Genomic DNA, 17333 nt, shown 5'->3' with positions numbered 1-17333 from the left:
GCACAGGCAGACCTCTGTGAACTGCCTGTATGGCAGGTTCTCACTGGTGGAGCAGAGGTGTTAGTAGGAAAAGCTGCCAGCTGCATCCCTGATCCCAGGACCCTCCTTGGGAACCAATGCTGCATTTACATGGGCTTCATCCTTCCCTTTCTTGCCCCTCTCCTTCCCTCTCCACCTCCATCTCCCTGCTGCAGCCCTCATTGGGGCCTGGAGGAGCCCTTTCCTCACCCTCCTGGCACTGTTTGATCCATCCATCTCCTATCTGCTCTGGCTCACCAGCCCAGGACAACGAACATGTGCAGAGCCCCAGGCTCGAGGAAGACCAGAAGTGACAGCACTGCATGGCTCAGGGACATGCTGGAGACGTGGCACCTGACTCACCCTGGTGAGCTGCCCACACCTCCTCCTGCCCACAACCAGCCCACACCAATGGCACTAAAGGCCCCCCTGGTGCTGGCTCTGCAGCCCTGGCCTCTCCAGGATCTGGCTGTCAGTGAGCTCTGAAGAAGCAGGGCTGTGGAAAGACCCAGGGCTCAGTCCTCGCCCTGCACACGTGCCCTGGGCAGCCATGGTGGTAGGAAGGTGGGCAGATCCCACAGACTGGGAAAGTCCATTCCGGAGACCATTTCCAGGGAAGTGTCCTCAAGAAGATCAACCAAACTGATGTTTTGTAACAAAGAATGATTCTGCCGAAAAATTCCCAGCTGGCTCCTGTAGTAATTGCATTTACAGTGCAAATATATTCAGCTCATGGATTATTTACAGTACATGAGGAGGGCTCAGTTCCAGCTGATGGGCCTGCTTTGTACAGGACTCTCCAAAACCACTTACTCTCACCAGTCCACAACAGTAAACCAAATGACAGTGGTGCTGTTGAGACCTGCTCTGCTATGCGCACACATCCCCAATTAAAAAGAAATCAGAGCTTCTGTCCAATCAGCCTGTTAATTAAAAGGATGAGGAATTAGCGGAGGCGGCAGCGCCGGGCTGTGCAGTACCAGGGAGTCCTCAGGCCTCCCCCCACTGCTGGCCTTGGCTGCCAGCACAGCTCCGCAGCTGCAAGGAGGGACAGCTCCTGCCACCTGGGAGAGGGAGCCGGGATGGGATGTGCTCCACCATCCTCCCAAACCTGAGCTGAGGGAAGGCACACTGCCAGCCCCTGGGTGTGCGGGGAGCCCCACTTGCACAGAGTCCAGGCTCATGTGTTTCTCACTCATACACTCTGCCCCAGCCCCAAAACAGGCATGACAGGCCCTCTGCCACACAGCACTTTGCTGTCCTGGCGGGACACCACCCTAAGGTCCCTTTTGCCCCACGACACTTGACATAAAGGCCACACCAAGGAGAGGCCAAGATTCTTTGGTCTTCTTATGGATCCGGGGTCTCGCAGGGCCTCATCCCCAAAAGGGCACCTGTCTGTCCTGCCTGTGCGTGGGCAGAGCTCACCTTGGCCTCCCAACCGGCACGTCCAGCCTGCAGCACAAGCAGCCTGCACATCCAGTGCCACTCTCCGGGCTGCAGCTCCCACAAGCCCACAGCCCTGTCCACACCAGGCACAGACACGGCCACACCACCACCCACCTGCTCTTCTTGGGTCTTGCTCTGGGGGCAGGCTCGGCGCTGCTCTTCTTGTCTTTAGGCTCCTTTGGGGCTTTGGGTTCCCGAGGTTTGCGGGGCTTCTTGGCCACCTCTCTCTGTTTGGGCTCCTTCGGCTTCTTGGACTCCTTCGCCTTTTTAGGCTCTTTTGGTTCTTTAGGCTCTCTCCTCCTCTTTGGTTTCACCTCCACAGCTGCTTTATCTCCCCCTTCCTGCTCTCCCAGATCCTTTTTCTTCCGTTTCTTCTTCACCCCTGTGCCCCCGCCCCCACTGTCCTGCATCCCATTCTGGGTGCTCGTCCGCTTCTGGGGAGCCCCACTGGGCTCCTCCTTTGGGCACTGGCACTGGCTGCCCGTGTTCGTGGCCGTCACTGTCACCTGGTGGGGCACCTCGTCCTGCTCCTCGCTGCTGGCAAAGGTGTCCTGTGCCTTGCACTCCCAGGCAGACGACATTGGGGAGAGGCTCAGCGCTTTTAAGGTCAGCGGCTGCAGAGAGAACAGAAAGGCAGCGAGTGAAGCAAATGGCACAGTTGGAAACAGCAGGTGCTGCGGGTGGAACCGCAGCCCCACGAGGCTCCAATCCCCCAGTGCAGCACAGCAGTGTCCCTCAGCACATGGGGACTATGGCTCATGGCCACCACGGGCAGACACAGCTCAACAGGGAGGACGTCCCTTCCCTGCCCAACAGAGGTGACAGACAGAGGCCTTTTGGCCTCCCCACCAGCCCACGCAGGTCCCAAGTTGGCCCCAGTGTGTGCCCCAAACACAGTCCTGCCTTCGATCGGACACTCCAGACCTCACTCTGCTGAGGCCAGAGAGACCCTTGTGCCCAGGCCACCTCCTGCCTGTTGCCCAGAGACAGGGATTGGCCCAACAGGGCAAGGAGAGGAAATTAAGGATGCCTTGCAGCCTGCAACAAGTGGGCACCAGCTCCATATGGGGCAGACCTTGGGGCAAAAGAGGGTTAGACTGGCACCTCTCCCGGGAGCTACTGAGTGCTGGGGCTCCCTCCAGCCCAGGAGAGCAGAGCTGCCCTTCCTGCTACAGCTTCACTTCCTGAGAACTTTCCAGCACTGAACACTGAAAGCAATTCAGCTGCCTCCCTGGCATGCTTGGCTGCGGGAGGCATGACCAGACAGCAGCACTCAGGGGCCCAGCTCTGCTCGAGTAGCCTGGTAAAGGCCCAAGCTCATGAGCAGCGACCTCGGCTCCTCGAGAGTAGCCCAGGCCAGGGGGCTGGCAGGAGACAGCCCAAGGAAGGGAGCTGTGGGTGACAATTTACAGTGGGAACAAGAAACATCTCTTACAGCAGCTGCCAAAGCGGGAGAGAGCAAGGGTTGCACAAAGCACTGGGCAGAAGCGCAGTTGTGTGCAGTAAGGACGGGGAGAGGAACAGGTCGTGCTCAGCTTCAGCTGCTCAACCAGTCAGTTCCCATCCCCAGTGCCCTGGCACAGGCAGCACCTCGGTCAGCCCACTGCACGCTCTCCTCCTTGCCTGTGACCAGAGGCCACTGGAGAGCAGCTGAGGCCACGGCCAGCACCGATCCCGTGTGGCACTGCTGGGATACCTCCAGGTGCCCAGGCAGGCCTCTGCCCGCTGCCCTGGCAGCATGAGCAGTCTGAGCTGCTCCTCTGACCCCGCAGAGGCAGAGCAAACCCCACAGCCCTCACAGGAGACGGCAAACTTCTCACCCACAACCACCTAATTAGCTCCTCCTTTTAATGCACAGCTCAGCCATGAGCAGAGAGAAGCAGCAGCCACTGCTGGGCTGGTTCATTGTGGGGCTGGCAAAGCAGCACCAGACCAAGCCCAGCAGCGTGACCAGCAGTGGCTGGGGGCTGTGTCATGAGACAAGACATGGGCCCATCCTGCCAGCCTGGAGGTGGCACCTCCTCGTAGGGAGGCTGTGGGGCAGCAGGTGAGTGGCCCAGGAGGCACCGGGCAGCACTGTGCCTGTGGGGACAGGGGCAGTGCTCGCCCTGGCACCCCACACCCATGGGTGCCCCAGGCCAGGAGGGCTGGTTCCTTCACAAGCCACTTCCCTGGTGCTGAGGTGCCAGTGCTTCTGGCAGCAATGCCTGGCCCTGCAGAACCCCAGCACCATCCAGTTGCTCAGGCACCTCAGAGCTGTTGGAGAGAATGTAAATCTTTACATCTTACAGGATGAGGGCTGGAGCCCATCCAGGGTGGTCTAGACACAGGGTACTTTGTACACTTGGATTTCTGATTTGGATTAGATAAAAGCAGTAAATGAAACAGCCTGCAAGGGGGCAACACCCTTGCAGCCACCCGTGAGTGGGGCTGCAAGCTTGGCTGGCATTGGTCAGCACCCCTGCCTTGCCTGCAGCCCCCTGCAGTGCTCTGCCCTGGCCCTTGCTGCTGTCTTGGGATGGGGGAGAGCAAACATCCCACCACATGGACCACCCATCAAAGGGCACCCAAGCCATTGACAGGAATATATTCTGGGCCAGGAGAAAATCAGCACTCTAGATGCTGCCTCTGAGCCCACTGGCTGTGCAATAAGATCAGTCTCAGCCTTGCATTCCTCAGATCTCACAAGCTGAGGGTCAGCTGGAACAATTTAGAATCACAGAATGGCCTAGGTTGGAAAGGACCTTACAGATCATCTAATTCCACCCTCTGTCACGTATAGGGACACCTTTCACTAGACCATGTTGCTCAGAGCCCAATCCAACCTGGACTAGAACACCCCCAGGGGTGGGGCAGCCACAGCTTCTCTGGGCAACCTGTTCCAGTGTCTCACCACTCTCACAGCAAAGAACGTCCTCCTAATATCTAATCTAAACCTACCCTCTCTTAGTTTGAATCCATTCCTCCTTGTCCTGTCACTACATGCTCTTGTAAAAAGTCCCTCTCCATCTTTCTTGTAAGCCCTGTTTAGGTACTGGAAGGCTGCAATTATGTCAACCCGAAGCCTCCTCTTTTCCAGGCTGAACAAACTGAATTCTCTCAGCCTTTCCTCATAAGAGAGGTGCTCCATCTCTCTAATCAACCTGGTGGCCTCCTCTGAACTTGCTCCAACAGGTTCATGTCTTTCCTGTGCTGAGGATCCCAGACCTGGAGGCAGCACTGCAGGTGGGGTCTCACCAGAGCACAACAGAAGGGCAGAATCACCTCCCTCATGCTGCTTTTGATGGAGCCCAAGACATGGCTGGTTTCTGGGCTGCTGGTGCACACAGACGGGGAATGTCCAGCCTCTCATGCACCAGCACTCCCAAATCCTCCTCAGCAGGGCTGCTTTTGATCTGTTCATCTCCCAGCCTGGATTGATACCGGGGGTTGCCCCAGCCCAGGCTTCCTTAAAGATCCAGCTCTGTTCCACTCCCTTGTCCTAGAGGGCAGTCTCCCAGGGGATCCCACTGACAATCTCCCTGAAGAGCAGGCAGTCTGCTTTCCTAATGTTCAGTGTCAGTGCCTTGCCCTGGGATCCCTGTGGGCATCAGGCCTGCTGTGTCCCAGGAGCAGTGCTGGTCCCAGTCAGCAGCGCTTGCCTCCAGCTGGAGCAGCCAGAAGCCTCTGGCACAGGCTCTGCCATGAACAGGCCATCAAATGCCAGCCTGTGGGACCAGGCTCTGCCCAGGCTCGCACGGGCAGCAGACACACAGAGGGCAGGGAGACCAGGCTGCTTCCCACCAAGCACAGGCAAGTTGCTGCCAGCCCAGAAATCCTACTGCTCCCAAGGCTTCCTGGTTTGTCTTGAGAGGAAAATGCTCCATGTCATGCTTCTAAAGTCTACAGCAAGCTCTGGCCATCCACACAGGACTGTGCTGCCAAGTACAGTTTGCCATGAGAGTCTGGCTCACTGCCACAAGCCAGGGAATGGGCTTTTTCTACTTCCCCTTGATGAGGTTCAGTTTATCCTGGCTTCTTGTCAACAGGAAAAGACTAAGAAAGCAGTGCCAGCCTTATCTGTGCTCCTGCATGGCTCCAGAGCACCCTTACCACTTGCCTGCAGCAGCCTGGCTGGTTCTTTGTGCCAGGCAGGAGCTCACTGTGGCCGTGCTGCTGCCCCAGGGAACATCATCCCTACTTCCAAAGGATGAGAGGCTGAAGGGCTGGTGTCACGCTGATGGGGACACAGCACTGCAGGGAGGCTCTGCTGCAGCAGCAACCTCGGCCTGAGTGGCCTGAGACACACGACTCCATGAGCCACCAAGCTCGTGGTGTGAATGGGCTACAGTGTCTGCAGCAATGGCCAACAGCGACACACTGCCATGCTCAGAGCCCCTTCCCGGGGGAGGAACACGCACAGCTGCAGGAGCCTAAACCTGGCAAACTGTACCCTGGGACGCTCCTACAGCAGGTGGGCAAGGCAGGCTGCTCTGTGCTGCTCTGCACCAGCTGGGGATGCTCTAGGCCTGTGCTCTGACCCTGAGGGGGCAGGAGTGGGGCAAGGCAGGCAGCACCTCTGTGCCCCGTCTGCCCAGGCTGGCCCAGCTCAGGATCTCCAGTGACAGGCTGCACCCAGACAATGACAAACCCACCTGTAACCCCGGGTGTCAAAGCACCCAGGGGCATTCAGTACTACAAACTCATAAAGGATGGGGAAAACCCAAGAATTTTGTTTAAATCCTGCTGCCCTCCTAAGTGGCTTCTACTTCTCAGGGTATGAGAGGGTCTCCGTGTCACCCACTCTGTACAATTCAGTTTTGCCATCCTCTCCCTGAAGAGCTCTCCTGGCCCAGCTAAGGTACAGGAGGTCACCCCCTCCTCGCAGGCAGACTGGGCCAGCTCTCAGACCACCTGCTTTATCCTGTTCTGCACCTCTTCCAACCCCATGGGCTATGGGGTGGCAGTAGGAAGCACACAGCATCAGAGGTACTACAGCACAGTGGGAGGGTTTCTGCTCTGCTCCTTCTCCCTTTACAAACCACTGAACACACCTCTGGAACAACCCGTAGGCAGACACCAAACTCTCTGCCATTTTACAGTCTCCTCCATGAATAGGGACAGCCCCCAGTGATGACATGCATGGCTGGTTCCCCCACAGGCTTTACTGGGCACACTTTGAGACTTTTCCCAACTTTTCAGTCTCCATTTCCATTTCAGCATCTCAGATGACTGCAGGAATCAGCCAGCACCTTTCTTCCCCAGTCCACACTGTGAAAGCTGCAACATCTTCCCTGTATTTTGCTTCCTTGCCTTTAACCAGTCACTAATTTACAGAAAGAGCTTTTGTCAGGACAACGCTTCTTTAAGAGCATTCAGTGAGAAACTTCCTCAACAGCTGGATGGAAGCCCATGAGCCCTGCACCAGCCCAGCCTGACTTCAGTCCTGTGATCCAGTTATCTTTAAAACCCCTGGCAGATTGAAAGGACTAACTCTGCTTTGCAAAAGCCATGCTGACTATTTATCACTGTAGTATTTTCAGAAATAAAGTGTTTATTATAATTCCCAACTATTTACTCAATACCCAAATGAACCTATTGGCCTCTAGTTTCACATTTACTCCCCCCTTCCCTTCCATAATGTGGCCCTGATGGGCAATGGCCCAAACATTATTAGCAATTCCCAAATATCATCAGGCTCCTTTAATATTCCGGAGTGAACACCATCAAAGCAGGTGGCTTGCATTACTTTGCTCAAAAATGTCTTTATCAAACCCTTTAATTTAAGGGCAACTCTTTGATGCCTCTGGCATCAGGGATGGCTCTGGGTAGGGAGCCTTCCTGACAGAGCTGTTCTGCCAGTGCTGCATTTCCACAAGCCCTCATTCAACGCCTTATTTACCCTGTGACTCCTCTTAAAGGCTTTTTAGTCCTGAGATGGTTGGAAAAAGATTTGTTATTAGATTCTGTGTCCTTAATGGTTCCTAAAAATATATGTAGTCCTGCCTTGGTACAGGTTTACTTTTAAATTCACAGAGTATGTCTCCTTTTTCTTACTACAATCTTTTTTTAACTGGAGAGAAACATCATTTTCCATTCAACTGCCCCTTTTACATGTCTTCATACATGCCTACCTAAGCATGCAGCTTTGTTGCTTCTGGGGTATTTTGCAGTGGGGGAGAAGCAAAGGTCATGACTTCCAGGTTTTGGCAGGTGATGCCCATCTCTAAACGTCTGGTAGCCAATACAAGCAGCCTCCGCTTCCTCAGAACACTTTTTATCCTTAGAACACTGCCTTTGCACTGTCTCTCAAGTGCCATTTTTTTGGTGATGATTGTAATGATTTCATGTTTCCATAGTACACTTTAATGTAATGTTTGTAAGTTTTTTTATTCACGGAGGAATCTTCTATAAATTACATTTCATACAGTCCCTCAGCATGTGCTGCAGCACCAAATCTTGTCCCATGTGTCTAACTAGTGTCAAAGAGAAGATCAGAGCAAAAATGTTTGAAACTTCCCCTGAGAGCCGTGGAGGCTAACAGAGAGCACTTACAATTGCACAACCCATTCTAGGGCAAAGCCAGGGTCAGGGTGGGCCTTAATAGTGTGTTTTCTTTAACTTGAAATTTGTTTCATTTATAGTCTCAATTTGACTCCTGAGTATTTATTCAGGGGGGGAGGGAAACACCACTAGGAGATGGGAGGCAAAGCTGCTCCTACCTCAGGTCCTCGAAGAGCTCCCTCCTCTCTCCCAAACTGCTGAGCCTGCGAGATGCACCAGCCACCCCAGCCCATGAGGGTCACACAGCACCCCTGACCCTCTCTGAGCCCTCCAGCAAAGCTGGGCTCACAGGGATGTAAAGGGACTGTTTACAAACTCTACTTGGCACACGTGCAGGAGCTCAGGAGCAGTGAAGCTCAGCAGTGTTACCCCATACCTGCTCAGGGCAAGGACCAGCTCAGGCCAGTGGGACTGCCTGTGGTCTGAGCCGGGTATGAAACCCTCGCCTTCTCCCTCACCTGCCTGCGCCACGTACCTGCAAAGGGAAGAGCAGAGAAGAGGAAACTGCAAAGAGAAGGGGGGTGGGGAAGAAGGAGGGAACTGAGGGCAGGACAGTGCAGTTAGGGACAAGGGGCCAGGATGACACTAGGATCTTATGTGATGAGAGTCCTAAGAAGCAAGTGAGACTGGAGAGCAGCAGGCAGCTTTGGGTGAAGACAAGAGAAAACTGGGCCCAAGCACCTGGGAGAGGTACAGCAGAAGAGGTCAGGCTTGGCTGGATGGGGCAAAAGATTCTGCACCTTCTGCCCAGCCAGGAGGGAATCATCACACATCCAGAACCCTGTTCCCTCCATGGCCTGTGAGACCCTGGCTCCAAAGCTCCTGGGTTCCCACCCCATAGTCAGTCAGCCTAGCAACATCTGCTGCCCTGTAAAGGTGGCACTGATTACACACGTTATGCACTTGCCATGGGATATTTGGGAGAGACAGGAGCAGAGATTCGCTCCCCTGGACCCACGTGGCAGAAGTCACAGGCCAGCACTGCCGGGACATGTGACGGGGATGAAGTGGATGTTGGATCAGCACTGCTGGATGTTGGAGCCTCTTCACCAGCCAGCATCACTCCTGATCCGTATCCAAACCCTGCAGTACTGCACGCGTTTGGGAGCAGGAAGGGGAAAGGACCAACAGCTTCATGTCCACCCCCCTGCCCATCCTGCAGACTTTCCCCTCCAAGAGCAAAGTGTTCCCAGCAGAGCAAAGCTCTGCCACAGCCTCGGGACCTGAATGGCAGCTCCATCCAGCAAGGAGGCCACAGCTGAGAACTTCTCATGGTTATAGCCAAGAACAGATCCAGCTGCCCTGGCTACTAGGCTCAAGACAACATCCACACAACACACTCTTGCTGGGCAGTGTGACCACAGCCAGCAGCAGTGGCCATGCCACACGCCACCTTGCATCCAAGTGCCAGGACCATTCAAACCCCATTTGCTGCAGGTTTGGCCAGGCTTTTCTACAGCCCACCAGGAGAGCCTCAAAGAAGCCCAGCATTTGGGCCTAGGGCATGGCTTAAACCCCAAAGAGATTTGTTCTGTACATGGAGTGTCCACAGGGACCCTGACTGCAGAGGCCATCAAAGGTTTCCATGCTCTTTAGGCAGAGACTGATGCCCAGGTGTGGCCCAGCACCCCTGCTGCTTGGCTTCCCCCCACAGCACTGTCCAAAGCCACCGTCCAGGCTGCCACTGCACCAGCAGCCCAGGATGGGCACCGTGACACAGCTCTGCCTCCCTGAGATGGTCACACTGCCTGCCCCCGGCCCCGTTTCTCTGCACAGCTGGCTGCAGAGCCCAACGGGAGCAGAACAGGCAGCTTCTTTCACAGAGGGTTTTGGCAGAACCAACCTCTGCACCCACTGCCATCCCCACCAGTGGTGTGCACAGCATGGGCTGTTGTGTTCTCGTTGCTGGATGCCCGCACCCCTTGTTTCCAGCTCTTAATGCAATGCAGCAGAAGCTAAAAATACACAAGTGCCACCTTCCATCATGTCTCTGAGCAGGCTCTGCAGTCACCATGGGATGTGCATGACGGAGGTGGGGCCTGGCTCTGTTCCCAAGACACTCCTCCACGATGCAGCCTTCAACAACTACGGCCAGCAAGCTCTGTCTTGTGACCAGGACAGCCCTGGCAGTGGGACATGTGTTTCCACTGCACTGGAACCGGGCACAGGTGGGGCAGAGGACAACACTGCTGCCCTGGGCTGTCCAGGCTGTCCTCCCTGCTCAGTCCTCTCTGTCAGAGTGGGAAGAAAGTCAAGGAAAGAGCATGGGAAGAAAGCCTGTGCAGCCCTTGGACCATGGGGGAGGACCAGGACCAATGCTCCTGGCCATGGGTGCAGGAGAAGAGCATCCTGGCAGCTCACTGCTCCCCCTGCCCTTTATCCTTACAGAGCAGGTGCCCAAAACTCTTCCACACACCCAGCTCCGAGGGTCATCACACCTGACAGTCTCACTGTGACAAAAAGAAGCCCAGTATGGACCAGCAGCCCACGGACACACCTGGGACAGATTCACAAGTGCCCTTAGGCTCGGATGGCTCCCGTCTCCTTGCACTGCCTCTCACTGCTCAGGACCCTGCTCCTGTCCCAAGGAGCTCCAGTAACAACCCTCAGCAGCATTTGCAGCAGGCAAAGCTCACCCTTGGCTTAAACACACCCATAAAATTTAGGAAAATCCTTCATTTTACGCAGTGAGTGCTTGAAGCAAAGGCAAGCAGAGCTCCCATAGATCCTCCCACAGGCCTCCCTGCTGGAAGGGCTGCCCAGCAGCCACACAGTGCCTGCAGCCCTGGGCTGTTCCCCACTGCATTCCCACGTTGCCGGCCGCAGACTGCAGGGGATTCCCACCACTTCCAAGCCCAGGCTGAAGAGCAAGAAGAGCCCTCCAGAAGAAGGCAGGAGCTAAGGGGTCACAGGGCTTTCAATCTCTCCATCTCCAAGAGGCAAGCTATGCTGTTCTGCTCTCACAGTCCATGCAGGATGGGAGCATTTCCACGACTGTAGAATAAGGAGATTTACAGGCATTGTGGGATAACTGCATTTATTTTAGTTCAACATTTCTCAGGTTATTCAGCAAGTCAAAGCTTGACAGAAATAAGGAATACAAGACCTTTCAGTGCCCAGGGACAAGCAGGACACAGACAGGAGAGGCAGCCCAGGGAACGATGGTTTTGCTGAGCCCTCCAAGGAATCCATCGCTTGTCACTGCTCTTGGGGGTAACCAGGCACCCCTGTCCCACCTCTGCCAGCAGACAAGGCACCCTGCCATGAAAACTCCCAAGTCATGAGGCAAGTGACAGGTTTCACAAGTTAGTCACAGCTTGGTGACAAATCCACCAGATTTTCATGCCTTACTAAGGAAGAAGAGTCACGCAAACACAGACCCCGCCTGTGCTAACAACAGCCCCTCAGACAGTGCACCAGCTGGCAGCGCCCAGGAACTCTGTGCAGGCAGAGTGGCACTGCTGCAGGGGGCACCAAGGGAGGGGCTCCTTCCCAGACAGCCCAGCTCTCCAGCCCAGGTTTCCCAATCCACTGGTAGTGGACATGGGCATGACAAGGCACTGGCCTAGGGCAGCCAAGGGCTTGGCAAAGCAAGAGAGGACATGCATTACTTGTTCCCAAAGGCAGCTGGCAGCTCTCCTGCCATCCCTCAGCAATATGATGGGTGCCAGCATTTTGCCAGCCTTTTCACCCATGGGTTTGAACCTACACCTACCTGACAACCAACATGGAGCTTCTGCAGGTGAGAGGCTGGCAGGGAGACACATATGGAAACGCATAACCCTTGAGAGACCTGGGAACCACACAAGCATCTCATTTTCTCCAGAGACTGCTGAATGGAAGGCAACAACCTCCTTGGTGCCATGAGAAGTCTGTTTACAAGGTGTGGGAGCTCCTGGGCTCAGGCATCCAGAGTGATGTGGAATAGCACCTCTTGCTAGTTCTGCCCTCAATGCCACTCTGCTGAGCATGACAGGGAGCCCTTCACCACTGCAACCAGAAACCCACAGTGCCCCCAGGAGCCCTGCTTGGCCAGGCTTTCTTCCAAACACTGAACTTGGGAACACTGCAGCCCACCCTGTGACATGCTGCAAGGATTGTCCTACACTGCTACTGTCTTCAAGAGATGAGCAGCTGGACCTCTACCCCTCCCTGCTCACACTGGCATGTCTTTATCTCCCTCACAGATTTTATCTTCAGGGGCAGTTACACAAAACAATTCAGCAGTTGAGCCCTCTAGAATCTCCAAATGCTGGTGGAAGGTGGTTCTGCTGTGCTTAAAACCCACATCATCTCAGCAATCGAATTTCCACAGCAGTCAAACCTGCTATTATTAGCCCAATGAGTGGTGTGGACTTCTTACCTGGGCTTCACTACCAGAGGAGGGAGATCACAGACCCATCCCCTAAGGCACCTCACTCTCCTCCAGGCCTTGCCCTGCCCCATCAGGAGCGATCCAGCCGTGCTGGTATGCAAGACCTGCCACACTCTCCTTCTCCTCCTCACCCTGAAGCTGGCTCTGCTTCTTCACAGCATCTTTAGGACACACTGATAAACTCACTACTTCCCACAGTACTGGTGGTCTGTCCACACACACCTTCCAATATCCACAGCAGTTGCTTTGCTGCAAACCCAGAACAGCACACTCACCTCTTCCAAACCCTTCCCTCCCTTCCTCCTCCCATCACCCTGCCATGGTGCTGTGATCTGGAGTGGCCTGAGCAGCACAGCTGCTTTCAGAGCTGGTTAGAAATGGTACCGGCTCATGCTCTCAAAGAGATTTATCCCTTAGCTCTGCGTTCAATTTAATGGTTTCCCATTAAAAGCAGCACAGACACAAATTAGCTCTGGGCAGACCAGTTTGTTTTATACCTCCAGCCATATTTCATCCCTGCAGGCAGAGCGAGGCTCCACACATGTAACAGGTCCTTTCCCCTCAGCAGAGCGCCGATGGTCAGGCTCTTCCCCTGCACATGGTTAATACAGAGACCACTGGCTCATAAATCTCCTCTGGGAGCAGCAGGTTGTTAAGATCCAATGCAGCAACCCAGAAATGGCAGCTTGGTGGGATGGAATTTTTTCTGAGTAAAGGAAGAAGATTCCCTGGCCAAGCTCACACAGCTCCCAGGCATGATCTTCCCCAGCCTCCCAGCTGGTGTTAGTCCTTTGGTATCATATTAGTAACTGTAATCACAGCAAATGTGTGGTTTTGTAATAAGATACCATCAAGAACCAATACTATGGGCTTTGAGGCAAAAGAAAGGCTGCTCCTTCACTGGGGACAGCACCAAATCAAGAACACTTCCACTACAGACAAAACCCACCTTGATCAATGGCCCGCCCTAGGCTGCAGCTCAGATGAAATCTCAAGGTGCTGAGTTGCAACCTTGTCTGGAAATGCAAGAACCTTCCCCCACCCTGGCCTCCTTCCCACCACCCATCCACTGCAACAATTCCCACACAGCACACAGGACATGGTCCCCAGCCTTGCCAGCTAAGTTGGGAGAAGGAGAGAGGGTCACAAACCTGCTTTTCTTTTTTCTGTATTTTCATTATCATCAAATCTGGGATGAATGTTATTTCTGCAAGACACAACACAAAAAAAAATTCACAATGACGAGACTGGTGAACCTGAGGCACTCCATCCTTCCACTCACCCCTCCAGGAGGCCGAGCCAACCCCAGTGCTGCCCAGAGTAACAAAGCTGCCAGAGTGAAACACTCCCAGGGACAACTCTGGGGACATCTGCTCTGCTGAGCCACGGCAAGGAGCCCAACCACAGATCTCCCCACAGCTCGGTGCTACCTGAAACCCATTGGGCAAGACCAACCTGGCAGTCACAGTCTCAGCAAGAAGTGGCGCACCTGGGGCTAGCAGAGAACACATTCCAAATCCCCAGAGCCCCAGGTACACCCCAGGCCCCACTGAGAGACTTATTGGATGCCGAAAACTCTGCAGCAGCAGAGGGACACAGTAAATAAACAAAGCACTCTGCCAAGCAGCAATAACAGCAGAAGGAGACACAGAGAGGATGCAGGAGCTTGAGGCAGACTGCAAGCCCTGTGACCACGACTAGGGAAGAGCTGCTATGGGGATAAGGATGGGGCAAGCAAGGAGGGGAAGAGAAATGCTGGCAGACAGCATCTCCCCACAAGCTGCAGCAGCCCTAGTGCAGCACTGGGGCTGGCTGTGTCCTCAGGCCTGTGCCCCTGCAGCACAGGAGGATGCTGTGTGAGCACCCACCTCACAGCCCACAGGAGCAGACGGGCTGCAGGCAGGGGTGATTCCCAAACAACTCCCCCATAACAGGCCTGGCCAGAGGGGATGCAGTTTCAAGCCCAGCTCCCAGCAGCACCTTAGTGCCAGAGGTCTGTATGACCAAGTTCCCACACTTCCCAGCCCTTCACTCACAGATTTTAGAATTATAGAATATGCCGAGCTGGAAGGGACCCATCAGGATCATCGAGTCCAACTCCTGGCCCTGTGCAGGACACCCTGAGAACAACACCATGTGCCTGAGAGTGTTGTCCAAACGCTTCTTGAACTCAGACAAACTTGGTGCCATGACCACTTCCTTGGGGAGCCTGTTCCAGAACTCAATAAATATTCTTCTGTTCTTTCCATCATCGAAAGGCTGTGAGGTCCCTTAGAGCCCTGTAAAGGCATGGTGTCCCTTCTGTGCTCAGGGAGCTCTCCCCGCTACTTCCTTGCCCCAAAGATTCGCTCCCTGACACTTTTAACTGAGTGCCTGGATCATCCCTTGGCAGACACTGAGGGTTTCTGCCGGCCAGCCCCAAAACAGAGCTCACACCATCCAATCAACTTCCAGGCTGCAGGCTGAGCCCTGGCACCTGGCATTATGATGCCTGTGCATGTCTCCAGCTGACACAGCTGTGGGGATAGCACCAGGATGGGATCCAGCAGCACAGGATTCTCCCAAGGCAGTAGAGCAGGACACTGGTACACCCAACCACACCCCTCCACGAACTGCTGCATCTCACCAGTGCAGCTCTGTCCACCTCCAATGCCCGGAGCAAGGCCCAAGTGAGCCCAGAGAGGGCACCTGTGGCCCTCTGATCCCATCCCAGCAGAGTGAGGGTTCCACATAGAGCACACTGGAGGTTTCACCGAGATCCATGAAACACCAGGGAAGGAGAAAGGCTCATACATTGTCTGTATGGCAGCAAAACTTCCAGCAAGCTAAAATCAAGATAAATACCTTGCTACAAGTTCCTCAGCATGGGGCTAGCCCAGGCTGGAAGTCTCTCGTTGTGTGGCCTACAAGAGGCCCATCACTCAGCTCTGGGGTTTCAGGACTTTTATTTTTAAACAAAATAGTCAAATAAAAAATCATATATTGTGGATCACGCGCATTCAGTGGCCCAGGTCCCAGCATGCTCACCAGCTCCTGTATGGTGTTAGCACAGGCAGCTGCAGCTGCCCAAACAGGGCTGAAGGATGCCAAGACACTTGGTGCTGCAGTGAGCAAGTGGCCCAACTCTGTTACCTTCAGAGCCCAGCAAGAGCTGCAGGGCCCTGCTGCCATCAGCCCTGGTGGTGTCCTGCACTCCTGGCCTCTGCTCCCATCAGCTGCTCTTCTGGCACCACCCCGCCCGTTCCCAGGGCCCCAGTGCTCCAGCTAGGGCAGGATCTCAAGCAGGGGAGACTGGGCCAGCAGGATAATGGCTGCAGGCAGGGAAGGGCAGTCAGCACTGCGAGCCCAAGGGACTGAGCTCTAGCCTCGCTTCACGAGCCTCATCGCCAGCAGCAGGAGGCCAGGCACAGGTTCTGCACCGGGACAGCGAGCAGGCAGCTGGGTGATGCTGCAGGTCCAGTGCTCCCAGGATCGGCTGTGTGGGGCAGGGATGTTCCTGGGCTCTGTGGCCCAGGAAGGAGAGCCGGGACCCCACTGCCAAAGCAGCCCTCTGCCTGCAGCCTGCCGTTCTCCTTCCCAGGGCACCTCTGGACCAGGCTGGGGCAGGGTAACCTACCCACCCATTCCTAGTATCTGTTTTCCCCTGGGAGTGCAACATGACTCATGAACAACTTTTCCCAGGTTAAAGTCAGTATCAGGGAAGGCCTTTGGCAGTTCCCTGAGTGCAGCAGGCTGCAGACCACCCCTGGCTTTAGGGGCTCACAAGAGGCAGGGCAGAAGCCCAGGCACTGGGCGAGCCAAGCACGGCTGGCAGCACTGGCACAAGCAAGGGAGAAGGAGCTCTTGGCCAGCCCTCTGGCACGCTCTGAATGAGCATCCGGACCAGAGGGGACAAGGGCACGGGTTCAAGAAAGGACATGGGAGAATAGAGCACAGGAGGAGGTTTTTTCATGACAGAAGCAGAGTGGTCACTTCTCAGCACACACCTTTGTTTCTACTCAGATTCACACCCAGGAATGAGCTGTGGGAGACACAAGTGAACCCAGAGGGTGCCCTGCACAGTGCCTGCTCTGACACCAGCAGGAGGTAGCTACTGGGCTATGTGCCTCCTCCTCTCAGCAGCAAGGGCTGCTCACAGCCACAAAAAGAGCCACTCTGGCCCTTGGAAGTGAAGTGTCAAGCAGTCCTCACCACTGGCCACAGCCCAGGACAGACTGTGCCCCAAAAGCACTTGGCTCAGGCCACAGTCAGCATTAGATAGACAGAAACAGAGCAGACAGACCTTCCTCTCTCTCAAAGAGCCAGGAGGAAACATCTATACATCTTTCTTCTTCTGTCTGTCCCCATATACATCACCTTGAACATACCATGCTCTACCCAGGCATTACAGGCAGTCATGTCCCATCGCTGTCAGAGCTCAGCTGCTTGGCACAGCAAGCCAGGACAGGGCCAGGCCAGCCTCATGGCAGGGCAGTCCCACGCTCAGCAGCAGTCCCAAGGCAGCAGACAGGCCTTCTGCATGCTCCACCCTCTCATTACAGGGACACAATAGTATCACACTCACCCTACAACTGTGTCTTTCCATAGCATTGAAGCCAGCGTGTGCATGTCTTGATAAAACAAGGCTGGGATCCAGAGAAGATCCAGTCAGATCCAGAGAAGACAGTTTAACCTCAAGATCTGCTTGATCTGCTGGAGGGTAGGAAGGCTCTACAGAGTGAGCTGGACACACTCCATCAGTGGGCTAAGGACAGCTGCATGAGGTTCAGTAAGGCAAGTGCCAGGTCACAGCAACTCCACACAGTGCTACAGGCTGGGGGAGGAGTGGTTTGAGAACTGTTGGGCAGAAAGGGACTTGGGGATGCTGGTTGACAGCCAGCTCAATATGAGCCAGCAGTATGCCCAGGTGGCCAAGAAGGTCAATGGCATCTTGGCCTGCATCAATAAC

At 54.9% G+C, this 17333-nt stretch overlaps 1 protein-coding gene across 14 annotated transcripts in view; it reads right to left on the bottom strand.

Moving 5' to 3' along the window:
• CHD6 (chromodomain helicase DNA binding protein 6) overlaps nt 1-17333 on the bottom strand; it is an 87403-nt gene that overhangs the window by 42915 nt on the left and 27155 nt on the right. For 12 of the 14 annotated variants that reach the window (XR_003537482.1, XM_027704741.1, XM_027704742.1 and 9 more), the window contains 2 exons: nt 13537-13592; nt 1582-2081 (listed from right to left, as the gene is read on the bottom strand). Coding sequence is in view for 13 of the 14 variants with exons in the window: in XM_027704736.1 (XP_027560537.1) it covers nt 1582-2081; nt 13537-13592 (556 nt within the window). In the remaining variant the exon portion in view is untranslated. The remainder of the gene's footprint in view (nt 1-1581; nt 2082-13536; nt 13593-17333) is intronic. The other 2 variants (XM_027704744.1, XM_027704746.1) reach the window with 1 other exon arrangement.

Source organism: Neopelma chrysocephalum, unplaced genomic scaffold, assembly GCF_003984885.1.
Source record: "Neopelma chrysocephalum unplaced genomic scaffold, ASM398488v2 Primary Assembly neopelma1_286, whole genome shotgun sequence".
Taxonomy (NCBI): domain Eukaryota; kingdom Metazoa; phylum Chordata; class Aves; order Passeriformes; family Pipridae; genus Neopelma; species Neopelma chrysocephalum.
Note: the sequence above shows the minus strand (reverse complement) of the source record. Positions and strands in the feature narration are given on the sequence as shown.